Source organism: Neocloeon triangulifer, unplaced genomic scaffold (assembly GCF_031216515.1).
Source record: "Neocloeon triangulifer isolate White Clay Creek 2 clone unplaced genomic scaffold, ASM3121651v1 ptg000014l, whole genome shotgun sequence".
NCBI classification, from domain to species: Eukaryota; Metazoa; Arthropoda; class Insecta; order Ephemeroptera; family Baetidae; genus Neocloeon; species Neocloeon triangulifer.
Genome location: NW_026775556.1, coordinates 6720112 through 6744608, shown reverse-complemented (window position 1 = coordinate 6744608; position 24497 = coordinate 6720112). Strand labels below are relative to the sequence as shown.

Genomic DNA, 24497 nt, shown 5'->3' with positions numbered 1-24497 from the left:
AATTATGACATGGAAAAGCGGGTGGACGGACGGACGGGTGGGTGGGTGGGTTGCGCGCAAAAAAAAGGCCGGGGGAACGGAAAATGTATTCTCAATTATGTCTGGCTGGCTGAAATAGCTCGGGCATTGTAAACTAATTAAAAAACATCACACAGCAGCCCGATGGCCGTAAATAAATAATAAAAAAAGAAAAATACGCTCGGCCGGCGGCGAAAAATGAAAACGGCGCTCGGAAAAATTATGGCTCATGCAGAATAAAAAAGCGATGCACGTGTGTGAGTGTGGTGGTGTATATTATTATTTTTTGTCGAGTATACACAAGTCATTTATGCCTAACAAACACATTCATATGTCAGCCATTAACACGATTATTTTGTACATACACATTCAGCTGGGAAATCAAAAAATTCCGCTGCGCTTAAGGACTAGAAAATGCTGCTGGGAATCCGCACGGTCGCGCCGCTCTGTTTAGTTTTTTTTTACACAACAAGCACAATCTTGCGTGAGAAATTTTGCTATATTTACAAATCACGCACACAGACAAATTTCAGGTCTCCATTTGAAAATAAAATGTGGTAAAACAAAATAAAAGAATAAATTCTGAAGCTGAGTCTTGATTTTAAATTTAGGAAGGCGTCGTATATATTTTCAGACAAAGCTACCAAAGGGATTCTATTTTACCAGTTCAATCGGAGTAATTTTAAAGGTTATTGAAAATTTTTAATAATTGAATTTAAAATAATTACAGAAAATTCCGAAGCAAAGTAAAATAAATTATTATTAATTAAAAGTATTTTTGGATTTCTCATTAGGAAATAATTTTAATCAGCAGTAATACTGCTGGTACCTTCTTGGTAATAACGTAGCAAAAATATAAAAAAAAAGGTAAAGAAAAAGAAGTAAAACAAAAGGTTGGAGACCTGACCTGCTTTCCCAGAACGGCGGAAGTTCATCTTGCGACTAGTCGGCCTGACTAAAACATGGGAGTAGTTTTTCTCAAACTAACTATTGTATGTACAGGGCTGAAAAGCGGCCGCAGCTTCTCAGGTGGCCGGCAGTTCGAGGAGCAGCGCCTCGGCCAGCAGGGACGAGTCTCAGAAGAGGTGCGGCGCCTGAGCTTGAGGCTGCTTGTGGTGGAGGGGTGCGTGGTGCGGCGCAGAGTGGTGATGCTCGAGCACAAAGGCGGCCGCGGCCGCCGGGCCTGACGCTCCAAGCAAGGAGGAAAAGGGCCCCAGAAGGTGGTTTTGCTGCTGGTTGTGGCCCATGCCGCCCCCGGCGCCACCTGAACCAAGTTTGCCGCCGCACGAGCCACCTCCGAGGCCCCCGGATGGAGACCACTTGTTGTTGTTGTTGCTCACCTCGTCCATTTTGAGCACTAAAACAATTAAACATTCAGGAAATTATAATTATTCAGAATTTCAATTGAATATTAATTTTTTGTAATTAATTCAAAACACTTGATTTGTTCCATATTCCACTTTCTCGGTTTTATAATTCAATAAGAAATGATTTACTTTGCTAGAATATCAACGCATTTTAATCTCAGAAAAAGTTGATGCAACTTTTGTTATCCCTTTTTTATTGAAGCGAGTAGCAGAAATTGTTTGCAAAATTAGATTTGAAAATGTAAAAAATTTACTGTTTTGTTCTGAATCGCATGTTCAATGCAGTTTTAAAATTAGTGATTAAATTATTACTGCCTTTTTTTATACTAATTTATTGTATTAAAATTTCATTTAAAAATTTATTTGAAAACAATGTTTTTTGAAATCTGATTGAAAAAAACTTTGATCAATTCCAAAACATCCATAGAAATAAAATATTAAAAATTTTATCAAAAGAACAAAATGAATGAATAACGACTAACAAGATTCATTTTTCCATATTTTTCCTTTTGTTTGCATAATTTAGTATGTCCTGCGAGACAACGATGCAAATTTGACGAGATTCCCGCATGGAAATCAGTACGGCGGCACAAGTGTGAAACGCCGAGTAAATCAAGCTGGAACTCTCCGGAGGGCGGCGTTACATTCGAATTTATTATTTACAAGTGCATGATTTACGGACTGCGAGCCGTCTGGAGAGCATAATAATAGAGCGAGAGGCATTATTTGCCACTTGTCAGAGCGGCGGCGCTCAACTACTGTTCCCGCCGTTCCGATGGTTGCTGCGAGCAAGGGGCGCCTTCTCGATTGGATCCGCCGCCAAATTGAGTTATGACTTGGGCCTGCTCATGCATTTTTTAGCACATAGACACACGTGTGCTCTGGTCCACAACGAAACGGCAAAATTTGTGAGACCTCAAAAATGTCATTTTGGCCGAAATTACTAAATCCGGCCGTAATAAGTAAAAATAATTGCAGAATTTCCCAGGATAAATTTTTCTTTGAACTAGACAAAATTCATCGGAGGGACACATAATTTTCAACAATTGACTCTTTCGCTACAAGCCATCATGCAGAAAGTCACCATTCCCAGTGAAACGACAAAGTTGATGTAAAAAAAGTTATGGAGGGAACAGTTTAGAAAAGTTCATCCAATTCAGTTACAAACTATTTATTTTTTACCCCCATTTTAACGTTCAGATATGTTGAGCAATGTTCTCTTTTAGAGTTCCTAAAATTGATTTATTAGCAACAACACAATGATGTATTCAGAACTATAATGAATAAATGTCCAAATGTCATTTTGCACTTGAATTTTTTTAATTATTTAATTAATAAAATTAATTTAAAGCTGATTTAAAATCGGTAAAAATCTAAATCTGCAATAGTCGTGAAAAATTTAAAGGAGATGGAATAAAAAAAGATTGATATTTTCTTTTCATACTATTTCCAATAACGTGAGTGTTACTAGAAGGGACAAAGTTTCGCAGTGGAATGGGAAATGAATTTGTTTGTCTGGCGAGAGATATGTATGCTGATTGCAGGCACATTAAAAAGAGAGCGTTCCACAGAGCAGCAGTCTCCATATGTGAAGAAGTTGGAGAGCAGGCAGGGGTTCAGGGGTAGCGGAGAGCGAAAGAGAACAATGGTCTCTCTCGCATCCCTGCTGCTGTGCGCTGGTGCCCTGACGTTTAATCTAGAAAATTGCTGCATGCCGCTCGTTTGTTTCCATTACTGTCAACTCTTTAGGCCTGGCACAGCACAGCGCAGAGAGCGGGCGAGAGAGGCTGCAGCACCAGCGCCTCTGACGAAGACGAACTAGCTCGCAAGAATATGGAGCCCTAATTAAGCTAATAGAACGAGGGTGCAGCAAAATAAAGGGGAAAACACCCTCAAGACGCGCCAACCCAAACACCCGGCGCGCAAGAAAGCAAATCAAGAAATTTTCCCGTTCTCTATTTCCTCGCCGCCTTTTTTTATCTCTCTCATCCTTCTGCGTGAATTTTGACGCCAATCACACCAGGCACGAACGCTGTTGCTCGTTTATGGATGAAATAATTTGGCGAAAATTTAAGGGAAAAACAGGCTTGCTGAAAAATATTCTAAATCAAATAGATTTTTCGCGATTTTTCGTATAAAAAATTAAAACAATATGACTTGAATTTATTTTATAATTTCTAATTATTTTTATCAATTTTAATGTTATTTTGAAATTTTTTGTTTTTATTTTTGTGAGAGTAAAGAAAGGATTGAAAAAAAATAGGGATCACTTCCTATTTGCAACAAAAGATCAATGGAAGTGAAATTATTCATTTTTACATAAAAATCAATAAAAATAGAGAATTTAAAATTACTATAAGTCAAACTAATTAGCCAAGAGAGGCAAGAGATAATTAATTTTACTTGAGTCAGCTTTTTTGAATTATAAAAACTCTAATTTTTTAAACAAAAGAGTTCCCAAAATTTTTCACACCTTACAATTAGTCCATTTTCAAATGAATTTTTATTTTTAAACGAAAAAGTAGAAATAACCTTTGTTTCAATCAAAAAGCACCAGAAATTTTTATACACACCTCCATTATTGATTGGTTTGATGTCGACGGACTGGTTGTTGATGCCGCCACTGGGCTTGGAGCTTTCCTTTCCCTGCGACTTGGGCTCACTTTTGACCCCAGGCGTCGAACTCTGGCTCTGAGGACCGCCAACGTCACTGCCAGGCGTTGAAGCGCCGCCGTTGGCCCCGGAAGAGCCTTGATTGGCCTTTTGCTGCGCTAGCCGCTCCTGCTTCCGGAACTTGGCCCGTCGGTTTTGGAACCAAACCTGAAAATAAACAAACGAAATTTTCAATCAAATAGAATTAATATTTCAATGGGCGGTTTAATCGCACGGGGTGTTAATCCCCGTCAATCAAATCACGTGCGCGCCATTCAAAGCAGTCGACTGTTAAAAAGCTTTAATTGGGCGCAGTGGCGCGTCAAATCGGCGCTAATTAACAGCTCTGAGCCAATTAGCATGTCGCCCGCTTAGCAAGACGTCAGCACGGCACTCTTGGACCAAATATTGACCCTGCGCTGCCGGGCCGGTGTTTGCATTGCTTTGTGTCGGGCCCAGCCGGCCGTAACTGCACTTTGATCCAACGTGCATGTGTTTGAGGATTTGTGTGATGCACGTGTAAATAAACAAGCTCATGCATATGAACATCAAATATGTTTGCACCGGCCGGCTTAAAGCGGACCAAAACAGCGCCCCCTTCCGGCTGCCGCAGCATCTGTCACTGCCCAGGCCAATCGACACTTGCAATACCAAAGGCGATCAATTTTTTTTAGCGGAAAGCGGAAAAGTAGTTGAAAATAATTTGAATTATTTTATTCTACTTGTTGCAAAAAATTTATTATTAACTTAGAGAGAATTTTTATTTTATTTTTTACCATTGCAAAAAAGTATGCGTGTACTTCTGAAGATGAAACCTTTCACAGGATACAATAATTATAATAGAATAAAAAGCGAGGAAATATGTACTTATGTATATTAAAGACAAATTGTCGTCGCTACGAGAAATAGCATATATTATAATAAATAATTTAAGAATGGAATTTTATCAAAGCAACAGAAAATCAACATTCTTTTTATATCGTCTAATGGAGTTTGTATGTTTAAATATTTAAAAATAATCAATTTTCAGTAAAATTAAAAAATTACTATAAATAGCAGTCTATCAGATCAATACAGAATAGTCTCAAAGCAACCTTTAAATAAGAAACAGTAAACAAAACAAGGTATTATATTCTTTAAACAAATTTGATCATAATTCGGTGCAAATGTTCGAGCGCATCTGTTCAAAAACTGCCTTATTTAGGAGTTAAATGCAATACATTTGAAGAGCTATAAAATAAGTGAAATTGAAATTTCTTTTAAGAAAAATTTAATTATTTATCATGTTGGATAACTGTGCGACAGAAGTGATAAAAAAAGCTTTTGTGGTCAGACTTTTATTGGAAAATTTGAATTAAAATTCAATTCAATGGCAGCAGATTTTTTTCAGAAAATAGAACTTTGTATTATTGATTATGGTAGCTCCTCATTAATGGCATAATGGTGAAGACATCAGAAGAAGAAGAACTACTACGTGAGCAGGCTGATGGAATATGGCTATATTTTCTTTATCAAATCAAGAAGACGCTTTATAAAATAAATAAATTTAACTTGGGAACGTGACTCTTTTTATCTAATCAATACGATCCAAATTACCAATCAATCAATTTCCAATTGAGAATGAGTTATCCCCGTCATCAATCATTTATCCAACTTTTTCACAAACCCATTGCATTTCAATCCGTGACACTTTTTGAGAATTTAAAGACCCTTCTGTCGGATGAGCTCATCGTTTTTGTGCATGTTTGATTAAAAGTCGCGACATATGACACAATGACGTAGGCATATAACAAAAGTAAATCGCTTGTAATACAAAGTGTGAAACATCTGCGATTACATCAGCTCAATAAAACGCTATAAAGCAAGGTGGATGCGGATGAAAAAAATAAAATGAGCGCGAGGGTGCGAAAGGCACCGCGGCGAGTTGTGAGCTGGCGTGTAAATGATTTGATATTCATTGAGCCGGGAGGGAGGGGGTGCGGGCAGGCTTTGTGGACGCACCAGCAGACACAACTTAATAGATTTAGAGGAGAGAGAGGATAAATAATAAGCAGTAGCTGGGGGTGTCACAATAAATATACATATAAGAGAGTAGCGCCGCGGCCGCCGCGTTTATGTACATCTGGGATTACAAAGTGTAAATACAGTTTTATCAAATAGTCTGGTGTAAAAGACGCGAGCTTGTTATTCACTTGCCACGGGGGAAATGACGAACAAGCGAGGGAGTTAATTGACTAAGCATGAAGTGTACACAAGTGAAATATCAAAAACTCTCCACTTTGAATCTAGATCAAATATGGTAGAGAAATTTTATCAATTCTTCTAAAATAGCTCACACAGAAAAACTTCAAAGAAAATTTTTGTCAAGTTTAAATAAATTCAAGACCTCCATATTTTCAATGTTCGTTTTTTTTCTTTTCATATTATTATCATATTATATAAAAATCGCAGTTTTAACCAGACCGAAAAGCGTAGCATTAATTTTAAGCACAAAAGTCCAATTAAGAATCACAATATATTAAATTATCTTATCATTTTTTTTACATCCTATACAGCTTCAAATAAATAAATATGTTACTATTAATTAAAATTAGATAAGTTTCCTCAATAAACTGCTGTAAAGTTGTTTAATATAATTTAATTTTGCCAACTTCTAAAATTTTTATGTGATTTTTAAAGTTTTAACACTTCACATTTTTTTAGATTGAAAAATATTTCACAACGATGAAGATTGAAACTTTCTGGATAATGGAAAGAGTTCAGCTTTTGTATTGGAATCCAAGTCACGCTCTCTAGCCGATAGTCTGCCGCCGGAATTTACTTAATAATTTTCCGCACGCGCTCTTGTTTAAATAAATATTTTCGCAAGTAGCGTAAAAAAGCTCAGCTATTTGCGTTGGGCGCGTGTTTGCTTTTTCCGACGGGGCCGCTTTTGCTTTCACAGATAGATGAAGGAGCAGGGGGTGCGGCGGAGGGTTAATCCGCAAGACAAACAGTGACATGCGGCTCGACAAAATGAACCAGCAACAACAATTCCGCTCTCCAATTGATTGAGTCAACACGCCAAAGAGGAACGGAATGGAACCGACGAGTACATAAATAAGAGCGCAGCACTCGCAGCATTAAGATATTCACCATAGCGGGCTTAATGATGTGCATCTCTCTCTCTCCCGCGCGTCTCGCCTTCTGTCGACTCGTAAAAATCTCTCGGCTGATCACCGCCCTTTGACTCAGCATCAATTCGTTATTTATCGCCGGCTATAATTGAGTTATCTGCCAGTCAGGTGCCGCTCCGTTCATTACCCTTAATGGAAAGTTTCATCCTCAATGGCCTCGTTTGCTGCGCGTGCAACAAAGAATAAGGGTCGATTTAATAAATTATTCGGTGGTGATGAGGCGCTTTCTAATAAAATTTTCATTTTTTACCAAAAGGCTCGGTCATTTTCTACCGTCAGGTAAAAAAAATCAACACTGAAAAAATGGTTTTTGTAAAGTATTTTCAATTCATTTTATTTTATATAATCATTAAATTACTTATGAAGTTCAAAAGGAAAAAAATCGATAAATTTTACATCGCATCCATGTGATTATTAAACAATTTAAATAATCAAGTAAGAAGTATTTTTACCATACGAAAAAAATAATGAACTAAAATTTTGAAGCGAAATGTTACCTACTTGGTAAAATTTATAAAAAAAAAACGATTAGAAAGTTTTCAGTTTGAAAATTTAATTTGCCATTTATTATTTTCAAGACAAATTTAAATGCCAAAATTTCAGCTATATATGTATATTTCTATATCAAGTTTTGAAAGAAAATTGCAAGTTAAGAGTAAGTTAATCTTCTTCGCTGTAATTTAAACGGCACTTTAACATGCACATGATGAACTTCAGTGCAATTTAAAATGGTTATTATAAAATTAGAAATTACAACGTGTCTTGCGCATGGTACGATCGCCATAAATTTCTCTGCAACCTCTGAATGAACAGAACATTCATCTGCCTCTCTCGAAAGCAATAAAACGGGCCGAAGGCATAAATAAAAGAGCATGACAAAGAGTCGGAGAGAGATTTGAACTGTCGAACTCGCTGCATTCTCTTAATGGCTCCTAAATAAAGGCAAGTGCGTGTCGCGCCACACTCGAACAAAGCAAACGACTTTTGCATTTGATATTCATTCGATGATTATTGCCGGTGCAGCGTCAGAGCAAGGCAGATGGGCAGGCTGTTCCGCAGGGTGGCCACCAGTGCGCGCGCCACCCCTTTTTCACGCCGTGATTAATAGCACGATCCGCGCAACCACAAGAGAGTCATTCAATCCAAAGCTCTCTCTACTTGACCTAGCCGACTGATAATCGGGCAAATTGAATTTTTCCAGTCCCTCAAGTGGCGGAGAGAGCAGCTGCCATTGTCCGGCGCTATCGCATGCCCCTCCGAGAGATGCAAACTTTGATCTCCAAGCATATTGCTTGCTCTAATTAAAAATAATAATGCATCAACAACAGGGATTAAATAATAAAAATAAAAAAAATCATTAAAAACGATAGCTCAATTTGAGAAGCAATAAATGCAACAACTTTTTTCCAAAAAGGTTTTTTTAGGCTAGGCTATAATTTTATTTTTTTAAATGGGGGGTTGGGGTGATGAAAATTTATTTCCATTTTTTGTATGAATCTAAGAAATAATGCTATTTTTTTTAATTCCCACGAGAATGAAATTTTTAAAAATTGAGCCGTTAAAGTTTGATCAAAGAGCTCTGTTACAAAAAAAAAGTTATTCCTCTCCAAAAGATGAAAAAAAGAGTCTTAAAAATCACTCAGGCCGATTATTAATCAAGAATTTTATTTATTTTACTCTCAATTCTCACTTTTGTATGTATACTTATGTAAAGGTTTATGTTTTTTTAAAAATTATTTTGACATTTTTGCAGTTTATAATTATTATTTTATATTTAAATTTATAATAAATATCACCCAGTTCCATTTTTTTTTTTACTCAAAATTGGAATTATCAGCAGTCAAGCGAGTGACGCGATTTGTAATATCAGGTCCTTCTCAGTTCCATTCTCGCCGGCGCGCAATAAATCATGAGCTCTCTCATTGAAGGATGAGCTGCTGTCAAAGTGCACACAGCCTGACATTATCGGCTTCTGATGGCACCAATCCATCCAAACACCAGGGAGAGCAGCGAGCTTCTCTCAGCGTGTGCATTATTTGTGCGGCCGGGAGTAGATTTGATCGCACGGACGAACGGGGAGGCGAGAATCCTCTCAAGCAGCGTTCCCGTAATTAGATTTCAAAGTGAATGGCCCGAGAACGCACTTCAATTTGACACGACTGTCCGCGCAGAAGATGCGAGGAAGTTTTTTTTTTATCACAGAGGTTGGGATGAAAATAATTTATTGGAGGCCAAAAATATAAGAATTGAAACATAAAATAAATGGGCTTAATTAATTAAGTACTTCAATTCAAGCTACCAAATTATACAAAAACTTAAATATTAATGAAATAAAATTTTCAAAGAACGGAACTTCTCGTCATTTGCTTATATTCAAATATGGAAACCGGCAATTCCCTTGATACAATTTCTATTCCCATGATTTAAAATTAAAACTATAAATAATTTTCCAAAGCATAATTCCAACTTTTGGCTCGGTTAAAACTCAATTTCACAGAATAATTTTTTTTAATAAATTCCTCAAATTGCCAACTTTTTGCCGGAACATATATTTGAAATTGTTATCTCTTACTTTGATTATATTTTAATTACTAATTTACATTCAAAATATTTTGAATGAGGTGTAATTTTGAGTGACGATTCCTTTGTAGCTATCAACAAAAATTAAGATTTCAGAACGTTTTTCGCGCACGCTCAATTGCTGCGCCGTAAAACAAGAGCGTTCTCCCCCCATAATTGAAGGTCGTTTTGTCCACTGTGGCGGGGGCGGCGTTAAAGGCGGGCGGTGCGGCGGTCGGTGGGGCCACAGGGATTTTAAATCTTTGAATACAGCGGCATTAGCAGGCGAGTTTACGGTCCCTGCTCGATCCGGGTGGACACGCGGTCGTAGGGTGCGACTCTTTACGAGCAGCGCCGGTTGCATACCTGGCCCTGGGCTCATGCATTCGCAATGTGCCAACGAGGCCGCATCAAAAATTTAGCCGCCAGCCGCATGAATGATGACTTTGGCAGCGTTTCCGTTGTTTTATTTCCGCGCCGCCGTTCCACTCCACCATTGCCCTTTTTGTTTTCCTCGAGTTGTGCTGATGCTGGGGAATCCCACAACTGGACGAATTTTTAATTTGGAACATTAAGTTCTTTAGTAAATATATCCATAAAATGCAGATGTTAGAAGAAAAAATAAAAATAATTCAATAATCTTGTTAAAATTTAAAATACACCGACTTTTAAAATGTTTAGAACATTTAATTTTTATGTAATATTTAATATTATATCAATAATTTAAATCCTTTTTTTTCGTTTCATAATTATTTTTAAAAAAAATTTATTTATTTGTTAATGTATACATATAAAAACTCTATCATAATATCAGTAATCCCATCATTAAAAAATAAAAATATAACTCATCAAAAAAAGAATAAAATATGTCCATGCAAAGGATTATTCAAAGTTGATGAACTATAGTGAATTTTAATAGTGAGTTTAGTGCTACTTCTTCAATTTAATTGTTTTAATTATACTTTAAAGTAACTTGAAAGAATAATAACTCTAATTTTGGATCTCATGTCAGCAAGAGATTTATTCTTGAGTTCTGATATTTTTATTTCCTTTAGCTGTATGCAAAGCCATTTCATTTAAAAACATTCATCTTTTCCCAGAAATCCAATTTCAATATTTTATATTTTCACGAGTAATAATTAATGAACAAGCATAAATAAATAAACTTGACTGGATTAAATAATATATTTTTGTTGAATAATTTTTCGATACGTGGATAAACAAAAGTGTCAAGTTTTGGTTTCCCCTTTTGCTGGCAGGGCGTTTGGCTCGATTTTCTGCGCTGCGCTGCACTTTCTTTCTCTCTTTCTTTCTTTGGTTCACTCACTTTTAATCACCTTAAGTGCTTGCAGATGTACAGCCAGCCAGCCGGATGAGCAGACGGGCCCGATTAAGTCCCGCAGCTCTTTTCTCTGCTCTCGGCTGCTTTCCCGAATTTTATCTGATGCTGTGGCACAATAACAATAAAAATCTATCTGCATGCTCTTCCCGACACAAAATAAGCCGGCGGGAGCGCCCATTATGACAATTGCAACATAAAGCCTCTCGAGTGCCGCATAAAAGGGATGCGCGCGGCAAGACCAAGATAATTGCGCGACAAAAGAGAGCGACGCGCTTCTCCACTTTTAATAAAGCCGAACGGCCCACCCGATAAACATTTCATAAGAGCGAACGGCATTTTGGGAATTGCTTTGTCCTCGACGCCGCACACACACACACTTTTATTTTTTTATCAACCGAGAGTGCGCCTCGTTTTTCTGCACGTCTCTCCTCCAGGCGAGGAAATTTTATGGCCTCCTAGGGCGGCAATTTAATAAATTGGCTAATCTTTCAAAAGGCACCGTAGATTTTCACTTAATTTTGCAAAAAGGGCTCTGCAGTGCACTTTAATATAACATAAGTCCCATTTCGTGACCAAAATTTTGTCCTGAATCTAAAATTTAGCATAAGGTGTTAATTGCAGCAATTTCTTGCAGCAAGTGGAATTTTAAAATTATCTTTTAAACGCGTTGGTTTGTAGAATTGGATATAAAACTATTAATTTTACTAAGAAAATCAAATTTATTAATTAATGAATAAATGAATCTGTGTTCCTTAAATTATGCTAGTTGAAATTGCATCATAAAAAGAATACAAAATGCACCATTTATTTTTGGTGAATTAAATTATTTGACTCGCATAATTTTCATTTACAAGTTTAGACAAAAATTTATAATTATTCTAATTGTCTAACGTAAGTAACTTTCATTCAATTAAAAAGAATTGCCTTCTACCATTCTGTGTTGTTAAAATAACTTGGTTAATTAGTATATTTTTTCATCAAATTCCCTAAATTGACTCAAAATGTAGCAATTTATAAAAAGCTGGAATAACATTTACAATTAATTATGTTTATAATAACTAATCCTCTCCTTTGTTAAATAAATTGAATAAAAAACATCCAATAGTGATTAAATAAATATTAAAAAAAGCCATTTTCCAGCAGGGAAAACAGTATGTGTTGACACAGCAGTTTATAAATCCTTATCACATGTGAAAAATCACACAGCAACACAACCATATCAAGTTTCCGACCAGAAAAGTTGAATATATGCTGATAAGATTTGACATTGGACACGGAGGAAGTAAGGGGTCTGCTTATTGAGGAAAGGCACGATAAAAGGCATCGTCACGTCGCTAATCCAATCGAGTACTTTTTCGGGCATTCGGCGAAAATTTCACGGCCGATTGAGACATCAAAGAAAACAAGGCTATCGGATGAAGTCGCGTGGCCGCGTGACGAAACTCGAGCCGGCGATTCCCACGCCGAATCGATTTGTCACCCCGTCTGCAGATTAAATAACGGGCGCGAGAGCCAAAATATAAATTCTGCCAGTGTCACAGCAGCATCCCCCGTCCCCATCACGATGGTAATGAGAGCGGGGGGAAATATGCGTGTATATACGCGCTGCACAACACCAAACAACAACTCGCCCGCGCAAACTTTGTTGTTTTGAATAATTAATCGCGAGCCAGCGGGAAACGACGCGCTGCTCCCTTTGCGGGCTTTTTCGGGGTCGCTGCCTCCCTTTTGCATCGCATGCGAAAGGGACACCGGAATAGGCTAACAAAATTAAGAATTTGTGTTCAATTTGAAAAAATATGGTAAATCTTTTGTAATGAAATTATCACCGAATTGTTTTTGTGCAATTGCAGAATTTTTTAAAATCTTATTTTGAACTAATTACATTTCAGTTACTTTCACTTTGGTAAAACTCGATTTTAAAATTAATTTTACTAATTGGAAATAAATTATCAAAATTTAAGAAGGTTTTTAAATTTTATTGATTCTATATTAAATTTATTATAGTAGCAAAATGCAAAAATATACAATGTATAATTTAATATACTTCAACAATGTATTTGTATACTTAAAATTTGGAAGTTAATTTTTTAATGTTATGGAAAAAAGAAATGAAAGTAAAGCCACAAAACAATTGAAAATTTAATCAGTTATTGAGCAAGGCATTTAAAATGGCAAATTATTCTACTTATTTCTTAATAATTTAGTATTACTACTTTCGTAATAATTAATAATTTAAATATAATGATCATAAAATTTAAAATATTATTTTCATTTTGGATAATATCCAAACAGAATTTGCGAGAATTTTTTACTTTACGCTCATATTTGACCATTCACGTTCATGTTACTGCATCTGGGTGAAAAACGCAATTGAAAAACTCTAAACACAGCATGCAGCGTCAATTAAGCCTTGGCAGGCGGGAGGGCGCTCGCATTTTTTTCTCTCTGCGCAAATTTACATTTCGGCTTTTGCAGTTCAAACAGAGGCCTCACTCTCCCCTGCTCTGCTGCTCATAAAAATTTTACATTCCATCGCCAAACAGCGCAGACCGACCAATCAATCCAACCCTGCAAAAAAGCCACTGCTCTTTTTCGTTTTTTGTTTGTCTGCTGCGTTTTGGAGTCAGCATATTAATCATTCGGCGCATTGTGCATTTTTAAATTTAAAAAAAAAAAATGGACTGACCTGGACTCTGGCCTCAGTCAAGTCGATTTTCATGGCGATTTCCTCCCTGGTGTAAATGTCAGGGTAGTGGGTCTCCTGAAAGGCGCGCTCCAGCTCCTTCAGCTGGGCAGAGGTGAAAGTGGTCCTGATCCGTCGCTGCTTCCGTTTCTCAGTCAAAACGCCTTCGTGGCCAGGGTACACTTTGTAGGGAAGGCCGGCTGTGGACAACAAATTGAGAGGTTTAATTTTCGTTTGAAAATATAGCACAAAATATATATAAGATACTATTTCAAGTCAGTTCTTGTTGATTTAGTCGGTTTAAAAATAAGACAATTGTAGCTCATAGTCAGAAGTGGAAAAATGAATCTTTGATAATAAACTATAATTTGTTAATAGAATTAAAATAGATGGTTTTGATCATAAATATTTATTAGAACGCCATTCATTTGTAGATCAATTAAGTCAACTAATTGAAATATTTTTAGATCACCAAGGAAAATTGTGGTCTAATAAGTCTTCGATGAATTTTCCGTTAATCTGGCTGAAATAAATTTAGAGCAAAATAATTACACATTTTTGTCAATTTTGCAACAAAATTAATAATCATTTTGTACCTTAAAATCAATTCATTTTTTGTTTGTATTCAATTTCATGGAGAGCTCATTATTTTGTCAATTAAAATTTTCTAATGATCTGATAATTTTGAATTACTTGTTCACAATTATTCAATAATACATTTAACAATTTTATTCAAGATTAAATTTTTTCACAGATTTCCCAAAAGTTTTACAAAACGAACTATTGTAATAGAACCATTATATTGCATTGAAGTGTTTTAATTTAGAATTATTTGTATATTTCTTCCTTGTTTATTTTACAATTCAATTTAGTGAGTTTGAGAGAAGTGGATTTTTGGACTTTTCGGTTTTTTGCAGCGACTCGTTTCAAAGTGACATGCGGCCGGTGGTGCGGAGCGACTTTCGCAAGGGATGGAGCAGCAGCCATTTTCTCTTTATTGATCGTGTAAGGGGATGTGAGTCACCTCACCCACTAATCACCATAAGACAACTCTCTACTTTCTCTCCTCCCTCATTCCTTGCCGACCGAGGCGCCCCGGCCGCTTCCCTGGCAATGGCCAATCTGTAAAACTTGCAGTTTTTTTCATTCAGTGCAGCGCGAACAGATGAAGGGAATGAAAGTCAAAAGGCGGAAGAGAATGTTGGCCGCATTAGGCGAAAAAAAAACATTTCGCCGCCGATCAAAAGTGGCAGGATGCGCTCGAGCGTGAGAATACGCGCGACGTTTAACCAAAAGCTAACCAACCCCAAAACCAGAAATGCGCGGCGAGCTGTGGAAAATACAAAGAGGGAAAAAATTCACAGTGACAATTGCTGGAAAAATAAAACTTGTTTTTTGGAGCAGCGATCCAGCTTTCCTTGCCATCTTTGCAAAAAGGAAAAAATTTATCTATTTTTTGCTCCAATTTTTTTTTAGAAGTTTGAAAATGTGATATCCAGGATTTTATTTAATAAGTATAAATAAAGGGGAAATCTGAATATGAATACAAATTCTTATGCTTTTTTCACATAATCATAACTAATGAAGTTTTAAATCTATTTATAAGTTTAAAATTAAAAATTAAATAACTTCCGATTTTAATGTTCTGAACTGCTTTGCAGATATAATCAAAATTTTCAAGCGAAATTCTATTTTGATTCTGTTTGATTCCTGATGACTATCGGATGGCTTAAAATAACAGTGGATTTTCCCATATGGGCGGACTTTCATAACCGCCAATTTAAGTTTAGAAGAAATAAAAAGGAAGCAGGAAATATGGTTCAATTTTGGAATTAAAATTTTCTGAGGAAAACCGCAGTTTTCTTTATCCAATTAAAATACTAGTTCTATGTTTTTTCTCCTAAAAACACTTAATTTTTAAATCAGAAAATAATTTTAAATTAAGAAATTAGCCGTTGACTTCAGGTAACATCATAGCTATCTTTATCGCAATACTGACACTTCTGAATTTGATAATTTTTAGGTATTAGTAAAGCAAAAAAATTTCGTATCTTTAATTTTAAGTCGCTTTTTGTGAGAGTATACATAATATTAAAAATATTATACAAATTTTCATAATTTTTGTATTTATTCTGTTAAAATTAATAAAAAACTGACACTTTCAACAATAATTCACATTTTTATTCACGTTTTATAAATTGCATGAAATTAATTCATGTAAAGTATTTCAATTTATAATTAACCAGTTTCATCTTTGCAGAGAAAAGCAGATTTGATTGTAAATTAATAAATTGAAAAAAGAAAAAAACTATTTTGAGTTGTTCGAGTGGAGGAGGCGGCGTTTTGGCGGCGATTGGCTGCTCGTTGGGGGTGCGCACCCTCTTGGAAAAAGCGCGGCGACGTTTGCGCGTTTGCCGGCGAGATTTCGCTCTGCTGCGTAGATTGGCAGTTCGCCGACATTCGCTTGAACCGTGCGAATTAGCACACGCCGATTAATTGCGCGACACGCACGGTTATGAATAAATTAATTAATTCATTAGGGTAATTGATCCGGCTCTGGTGACAAATGCGCGTCCGACTAATGATGCCGATTAGCAGGTGACGGCCCGTAAATTGCGCAAATCCTGTCAAAAGCCGACCCGACAGTTTAACAACAAGCGTCTCTTTAAAGTCAATGACTGCAGCAAAACCTATCTGAACGGTTGTCATTTCAATTCATTATTGTCTACAAAAGGCCTATATAGATATTTCAAATTTAAAAAATTGTGATCTTTAAACATTTCAACGTTTCCATTATTTTTCACGATTATTTTTATTTCGGAGAAATTTATGACAAAAAATTTAGGAAATTCTGGTAGTCAAAACTCTGAGAATGTAGGATTTATATCTGATTTTTTCATGTTTCATTTTGAAGTTTTTTTTTTACAAAATGAAGTTGATATTTTTGTTCAAATATTATTGCTGGTTGCTGGCAATATTTCATAAAATTTCCAAACTTCTTACAAAGGAATTATTAAGAAAAAAAATTGCATTTTTTATAATGACCAGAAGAATATAAAATATAAGAGGTTTACTTCAAACTTAAATTCTTTATATCTTGATAATAAGCGGTCATTATTATTAATGAATATTATCAATTAATTATGTTAAAATATATTAATTATTAATAATAAAAGTGTGAAAGTTTTTGTAAAAAATTACTATCCAGCGACTACGTATATAAAATTAAAATTCTTTTTTCACCAAAAATTTAAAAATATGGATTAAGTTGACTCTACATTTTAAAAAAAGCTTTCGAAAAAATATCTTTACTAGGATATGTTTGTATTTTAATGAATTTAATATTTCTTTCCACACTTTATACAATAAAATATAAATTTTTCCGGAGCAATGATATTTTTCATTTAAAAAATCTTCATTTTCTGACCTAAACTATAAAAAAACCTTTTCATTGTGCGCAGTCAAGTAGATTTTTCCATTACACTGCTTGACTGAGTGAGTTGTTTTCATTTCCAGCGTTTTGCTCTGATGGGCCTTATTCCAGGGGATCGAAACCATTTGGCTTGCTTTTGGTGGTCCGCCCGAAAGTTGGCCAATATGGGGGAAGATGCGCACTCATTTTTTTCTCTCTCCAACGCAAACAAAGGGAAAAGCCAGAGGGAAAAAAAACATATAAAAGTTGGGCCTGAATGACAAATGTGCTGAGTTGTCAGATTGAAATTTTGCCACATTTCACACTTCACGTCATGTAAGCGCGGTGCTCGGTCATCTTGGGGAGAAATATTACTTTTTGGGGTCGGTCTCGTTCGTTCTCTCCGAACAATTTTTCCACTCGGCACTCGCGCGTTTTATTGTTAGTTGTGCGGCAATAATGGAAAAACGAGCCGATGATAAACTTTGATAGTGGAATAAAGTGCTGCTGCAGACCCCACGCCGTCTGCACATCTGCTGATTATTGATTTGGAAAGTTTCTCTTATAGAACAAGAACTGCTCCATAAAAAAATTATCCGACTTCAAAAAGTTATAATTTGTTATTCAAAATTTATATTCTAACTAATTGCCGTTAAAAAATTGATTTTTCGAAGAATAAAAAAAGGACATTTAAAAAATCATTAGGCCAGTGCAAAAGTTAATAGATAAGATACCATAAAAAACCAACAAAGATTAATTTTTTTTTTGCAATAAAATTGTTACAATTTAACTTCCTTGTCAACGCATGGAACTTTCAAGCCCTTAGCAAAGTATGATGGTGAGTAAAATGAAATTTTAGGTGTGAAAATTCATGTCATTTTAAATTAAGATATGGTTATTTTGCCTATACAGTCAACTAAAAATCTTGCTCAGGAATGGTGCAAGCAAAAATTAATTTGACTGTCAAAAAACTTAAATTTTCGCCTTTTTTAACTCTCCGTATTCACCTTGTGGAGGTGAATGCGAAGAGTTATTTTTACGGTTGTCTTCGCCCTAAATGGAGCAGAAGGGATGTGAATGTAAAATAATGCAAATGCGCGTGCATGAGGCATGCGCTGGCTGCGTTGCTACGACGTTTTACTGTTTTATCTTGAGCGCGTGTTGCTCATGCAGAACAAGGAAGAAGAAAAGCAGGCGCGCAATTATTAATTCCAGACGTGTTTCCCGGCTTGTTTGACGCACAAGCCCTTTGCCTTAAATTGTGTATCTGATTGTGCAGACATTTCCGTTAATCCGAAGAAATAACTTTTTTAAACAAATCTATTTTGCAAAAAATGATAAGTCTTTACTATAATGTGTAAAGCAAGGCGTTGAAATTTTTGAAGAAAATAAGTGTATCCATTATAATAACGCAGGAAATATAACAAAATTATAGATTATGATTTCATTATTGCAATCCATATAGGAAGAAAAGAAGTCAAAATTTGTATCATCAGATTTACTTATTGCCAGATTGCATAATTAATTTTTTCTTGTTTATCTAGCCGAATTGACAAAATCTTGATATCAATGTAGCGGGAATTTTTCTAATTCGTGTTTATTTCCTTGAATTTTATCGTTTAACTTCAGTGTTCAAGGGGCCTTTGTGCCGACAAGATGCGGAAGTTAAGGCAGTGGCTTTCAGCTGCAATCATTTTGACCACGGCCTTTAGTGAGTATTTTTTTTTAATTCAAGCAAGAATTCAGTTCTTAACTTGCTATTTAAACATTTTATTGGATATCTAACAAAAAATAATATTTTTTTCAGTACTTTTAGAACAAAATAAGTTGAAGTTGAATGATAGAGTTAAATAAATTTTTCACAGGTGTCAATTTGGCTACTCCCGGCATTGACAAATTATCCAGCACTGAATCGTCATCTGCTGTTTCCCCGTTTCAAAAGGAAGTCTGCCATGAAAAGCTGAGTAAAGACCTCAAAGACGAATTTTCAAAGCTGCCCACATTTGATGGATTGTCGGAAAAATTCAATTCGGCTTTGACAACAAATCTAAGAGATGTAAATTTGCAACTGAATGCCTCTATTGCGAGCAACAGCGACTTATTTAGAACCATGAAAGAGGAACTGAAAAGAAGTTTCTCAAAAGAGGTTACAAATTTAAGCAATTCTTATTCTGATAGAACTAATAAGAACTTTGAGAACTTAAGTATCCAATTTGAGTCATGCAAATCTTTGGAGCGTAAAATCGAAGAAACCAATAAAAAAGTAGTAAATATGACGAAAAGCATCGGGGATTTAATCTTGATGACAAGTGAAACTGGCAAGAATCTTAAAGATTTGAATAATACCTGCAGTGTTATCTGCAAGCAAGAAGCAGAATCACAAAAACTAGAATTGGAAAAACTTCGGCCTGAAATTATTGAAATCCAAACAATGACTAAGAATCTCATCAATTACATTGTCATTCTTCAATCTAACGTGACTCAAATTCTTGCCGAAAAAGCATCAGACGATGAGAACGTCGATGATGAGAAAAAGACGGACATAGCAGAACTGATGACTAACTTGACCAGAGAGTTCATCAATGCCAGCGCACCAAACTTTGAAAAATTGGAAGCAAAGACAAAGGTAGTCGACCACGCATTTTGGTTTATGTTGATAGTAATTGCGAGTCAAGTTATTGTCATGGCGCTTCTGTTGTTGAACATTTTAAGAAAAGCACAAACCTTGAAAATCCAAACGGGAAATACTCAAAATCGGCCAAAGTCAAATGGTTTTAAAGATAGCGTAAAATACAAGGAAAACGACGACATTGAAGTGCAGAATGATATGTACGGTTACATGTAATCTTGTTATTACTAAACAAAGTCTGGAATATTTTCAAAAGACCCAATGAAATTTGAGAACTAAAAAAGCATGAATAGAGAATAAATAATTAACAAAACTCTTTTTGAGCTTTAAAATGTAAACTTATGTACTACATGAAAATAATATCTGTAATATTCTTATACATATTATGCAATAATTTAATCATTTAATGGAAAAATTTGTTACAATAAGTTTTACACAGTCAAGATTATTTAACTTTAACATTTTCTTGTCCTTTTAGTTTGGCTTTCGTCATATAATTTTGTATTTTAACAAAATAATAAATAATTAATGTTTTCTAGGTGTATTTTGATTTTTTTATTTTCTTATGTCATTTTTTTTAAATCTTCAATTTTTTGTGACACTTGTTAATATTTTGAAATTAATGAACCAATAAAATTATAAAAAGTTGCTCAAATATAAAATTAGGAATCAATAAATTCATTATCAATTAAATTATATTACTCAATATTTTCTTACACAATAAATGAAAATGAATTCAAGTAAATAAAGAAATTTTAATTCCTGTTGGTTGTTAAAAGCTCTTAATATTTTTTTTTATACATTAGAGTCAATTTTTGAAGAATAAACAACAATATTTTGGGGCCTCAAATGCTCTCTTCCGAGATTGAAACTTCTAGAGATAAAAACCTTGAACCTTGACTGGACATATGTAATGTTTGAAAGTTCGCATCAATTATAAGTTGGGTGGCACGAAAACTCAAGACCGGGGTTGATCATCCCTTGTGGACATGCTTGTTGGTGTCACGTGCACTCATCTTGTATTCCGAAGGCAATCCGTCAAAGGGAGGAGCGAGAGGGCGGCGGAAAGTCGGTTTGACGTGTTTCTGGCCCGAGGTCAGAAAAGAAAGCTGCGCACGGTGGCTTCTTTTATCCGCCGATTGCGCGCCCCTCGCTCGCAAACTAGATTATTCACAATAAAGTTCGGCGCAGCGGTCGGGTATTAAATTATTTAATTTTCGAGTCGGTCGAGGTGGCGGTAACCTTGTTAGCATCTCGGGCGGCTGAATTATGGTCGGGAAAGGCGGCTGCCGATGAGGAAAAGAAGTAGTCAGGCCGCGGAGGGCGCCGCAAGCACACCTCCGTTCTTTTCTGCAGTTTGTGCGAGTAACAAGTAGTGCCGCCGCGCGAAATTAGCCCCGATATGATTTGTGCGCTACAAGTTAGGCTTTTTGTTGAGCATTAGTGTGCGGCGCGTTGCCTAACTTGTTGTTCTCCGACCGCCCGACTTGGAGAAGTGAGAGCTGCTTTTTGCCAGAAGAAGCAGCTACTTGCTAGAGCTGCCGGCGATTAATTTTCCGCGCCAAATCCTAGCGTGCCGAGGGATTTTATGGCTTTGTTTACTGATTTGCCAGCACGCAGATAGCCAATTACGGCGTGTAAGAGAAATCTTTCATTATATATTATGGGCTTTGTTTCCAGTTCCCCACTTATTTTTATCAATTCCCTGTTAACAAAAGTTGAAACTCGATAAATTTTAAAAATGTAAGCAAATTGATGTGAGGATATTTACACTCAAAAAAATATCTTCAAATAACCATGAAAATTCTGCAAATTATTATTGTTACTTGTTCTACGCATATATTTGTATAATTTTAATCGAACTGCATTTTGATATTAGGATCTACATCGCAATTTAGAGCTCATAAATAATTTAATTAACAGATTTTATAAATAAACAGTCAAAGTGAAACGCTATACAGGAAAAATGTTTTGGAATATTTGTAGATATTGCTGAATATCCACTTTGTGGTGCCCATGAACTTAATATCTAATAATTCAAGATAACTTTAGTCCTGAAATATATTGCAGAGAAAATTTCCAAGAGTTTGTATACAACAACCTTGGATTGTAAAAACTATTATAATAAACAACTAAAAAAATCATCAGGGAAAGCCTGATTTCAATTCAACACCAAAATACTTGACTTTTCAAAGTTCAAATAATTTGTTTTCAATTGATTAATAGGCTTTTTTTAATTAATTCGATTTAGAAAATTTTAGCTAAACAAGTGGTTGGTCTGAATGTTGGCACTTTTGGCTGAATAATATGTATTTTTGTACTCACATTGCAGATTCATTGAGGTCGGGAACATGGCCGCGGCAGCGGCGGCCGCCCGGTGGTGCTCCTGCGGCCCTCCGCGGGCCATGACGGCGCACTGGCCGGGACTGGGGTGGTTGTACCTGCTCATGGCCGCCGAGTAGCGGTACGCCTGGCCCATCTGGCCGCAGGAGGCGAGGTCCGGGTACGAGCAGGCCATGCCGGCCGCCTCCATGCTGGCGAGCGAGCAACTGGCGGCCGAGTTGGCGGCCGCCTCGAAGCCCTGGTTGAGGTACGAGTAATCCATGATTAAAGACGTGTGTACGCCGCTACTTATTAGCTGGAGCAGTGCCGTGCGGCCGGGTAATTGGATTTCGCCCTCGCTGCCGAGAGAGAGGATATTAAATTATGGCGCGATTACCGGATAATAATATCGGCGGCGGCGGCGGCGGGCGAGCAGCTCTCGGCTCAAACTTTCAACTCGTAACAGAGGAGAAAATCAAATGATCAGGCTTAATTCAATAACGAGAGTAAAGCCAAGTCGGCAGCCACCGCGTTTAAAGGCAGCCCGAGGAAGGGGGCGTGGTCTGCCGGCGGGGGAGGCGCCCCGTCCGCCAATTGGGGCGCCCCTCCCGCCACCCTCGCTGCCTGGCCGGGGTGACACGCTACCGCACCTCGTTCCGACTTCATCCCTCGTCTTCTTATCGCGATCATTGTGATTATTATTATTATTATTATAGCTCTCGCTCGGTCCACGGCTTATTACACCTCATCATGTCCGACGGCACGTTCGCCAAATAAAAAAGCCTTATTTCTTCTTCGAACACCCCTACCTATGTGCGCAGCCTGCCCAGTCTCTGATTTTTTACATTCGCCGCAGTTTGATGTTTCGCTTGGACTTTTTTACGGCGGCCGCCGCTCTTTGTTGCTGCACTTAAATCTTGACTTATGACACAAGGAATGCTTTTCAAAATGCCAGCACCTGCTGCTGTTTATTTATTTCTTTAACGGCAAAATAAAAAAGTATACATATTGGTTTATCAGAAATTACCTAATGGCACTTGATTTATGACAAATTTAGGGTAGAAAAATGTAGGTAATATTTACCTGATTGCTATCAAATAAGGTTTCAATTATACATTTTTTCTTAGAAAAATCACTCAAAAAACCCCTGTTACCAAGTGCCTCAAAATTCACTCTTGAGAAATTCAGCCCAATTTCTTCTATTTGATGATTTTAAATTTTCCAGTTAAATCCTCGAATCTCATGCAGCAGAATTATCTTCTTCAGGTATGATTTATAATTCGAAACATGCTTTCAAAAATTTTTCACGTAGATCTGGATTATTTGTTTAAAGTTTTGTTTGCATTATACCTTTTTATTTGCATTATCCTGATTGATTTGATTTAGGGAAACAACAGCAACATATTTCAGCAGACTGGAAAAAGAGCTGCACATTTGCACCGCACGAGCAAATTCCGCTTTGATCTGCCACAATTGCTTTGCCTTTTGCCTGGCTGGGCGCAAAAACACGCCGAATCGTAACGTCAACTGCACAGAGAAAGAGCGCGCGCGTGTGTACCGGGACCAAAGTCAACAAAAGTTGTGTGACGATGTGTCGAGTGTGCAAACGCGAAAAATGCAAAGCGACGAGCGAGAGAGAAGTAACCATGCGAGCATAAATAAAATCGCTGCCCGTGAATATGCATGGATGGGAGCAGCAAAATAAAAGAGCAAAGGGACGATGATGTTGATTATACGCAGCCGTTCTACAACCAGCTAGAGACTCTGCGCCGGTGCGTTGGCGAGCTGGAAAATATTTATACAGAAAATAAGCAAATACGCTCTGTACCCAACTCTTTTCTGTTTGTTTGTCAAATTTGTCGTTTTACTTTTGAAGCTCTACAAATTTACCCCTTTTACTTGAAAATATTGATTCATTTAAAACTTTTTTAAATATAAATCTTTTATTCTAACCGATTCAAACCTAATTTGTTAAAAAAATTAATTAGTTTTTGAAAAATATATTTTCTATTATTGCAGGACTTGGCATTCTTTGTTGGAAAAAAGTTTAGAATTATATTTCATTTAATATATATTGAATATCGCAGCATAATTTTTGGCTAAATTATCCATGATTTCAAATTTCTGTAAAAAAAATTCCCCCTTTAATTATCTTAAATCGGAATTATAATAATGTTGTATATAATTTATTATTGCTAAATTGCTATATATTCATAAATCAAGCAAAAAATGCTAGTTCAGTTTGAATACAGAAATAAATAGTGGCCCATAGGCAAACATTTTACATGTATTTACGCGGCACAAAAAGAGCAGCGAGGAGTGTTTTGTTGGTCG

The 24497-nt window shown here is 36.3% G+C and overlaps 2 protein-coding genes across 2 annotated transcripts; one reads left to right on the top strand and one right to left on the bottom strand.

Annotated features, from left to right (window-relative positions):
• Positions 1-358: 358 nt before the first annotated feature.
• LOC132200189 (paired mesoderm homeobox protein 2A-like) lies at positions 359-22652 on the bottom strand. The gene is made up of 4 exons (XM_059625452.1): positions 22167-22652; positions 13804-14000; positions 3959-4205; positions 359-1375 (listed from the first exon to the last, which is right to left on the bottom strand). Exons 1-4 carry the CDS (start codon positions 22444-22446, stop codon positions 1095-1097), a joined length of 1005 nt encoding a protein of 334 aa, XP_059481435.1. The 5' UTR covers positions 22447-22652; the 3' UTR covers positions 359-1094.
• On the top strand, positions 18788-20385 carry LOC132200188 (uncharacterized). Its single transcript, XM_059625451.1, has 2 exons — positions 18788-18923; positions 19078-20385. The coding sequence occupies exons 1-2, from the start codon at positions 18869-18871 to the stop codon at positions 20055-20057; spliced, it is 1035 nt and encodes a 344-aa protein (XP_059481434.1). The 5' UTR covers positions 18788-18868; the 3' UTR covers positions 20058-20385.
• Positions 22653-24497: the final 1845 nt, after the last annotated feature.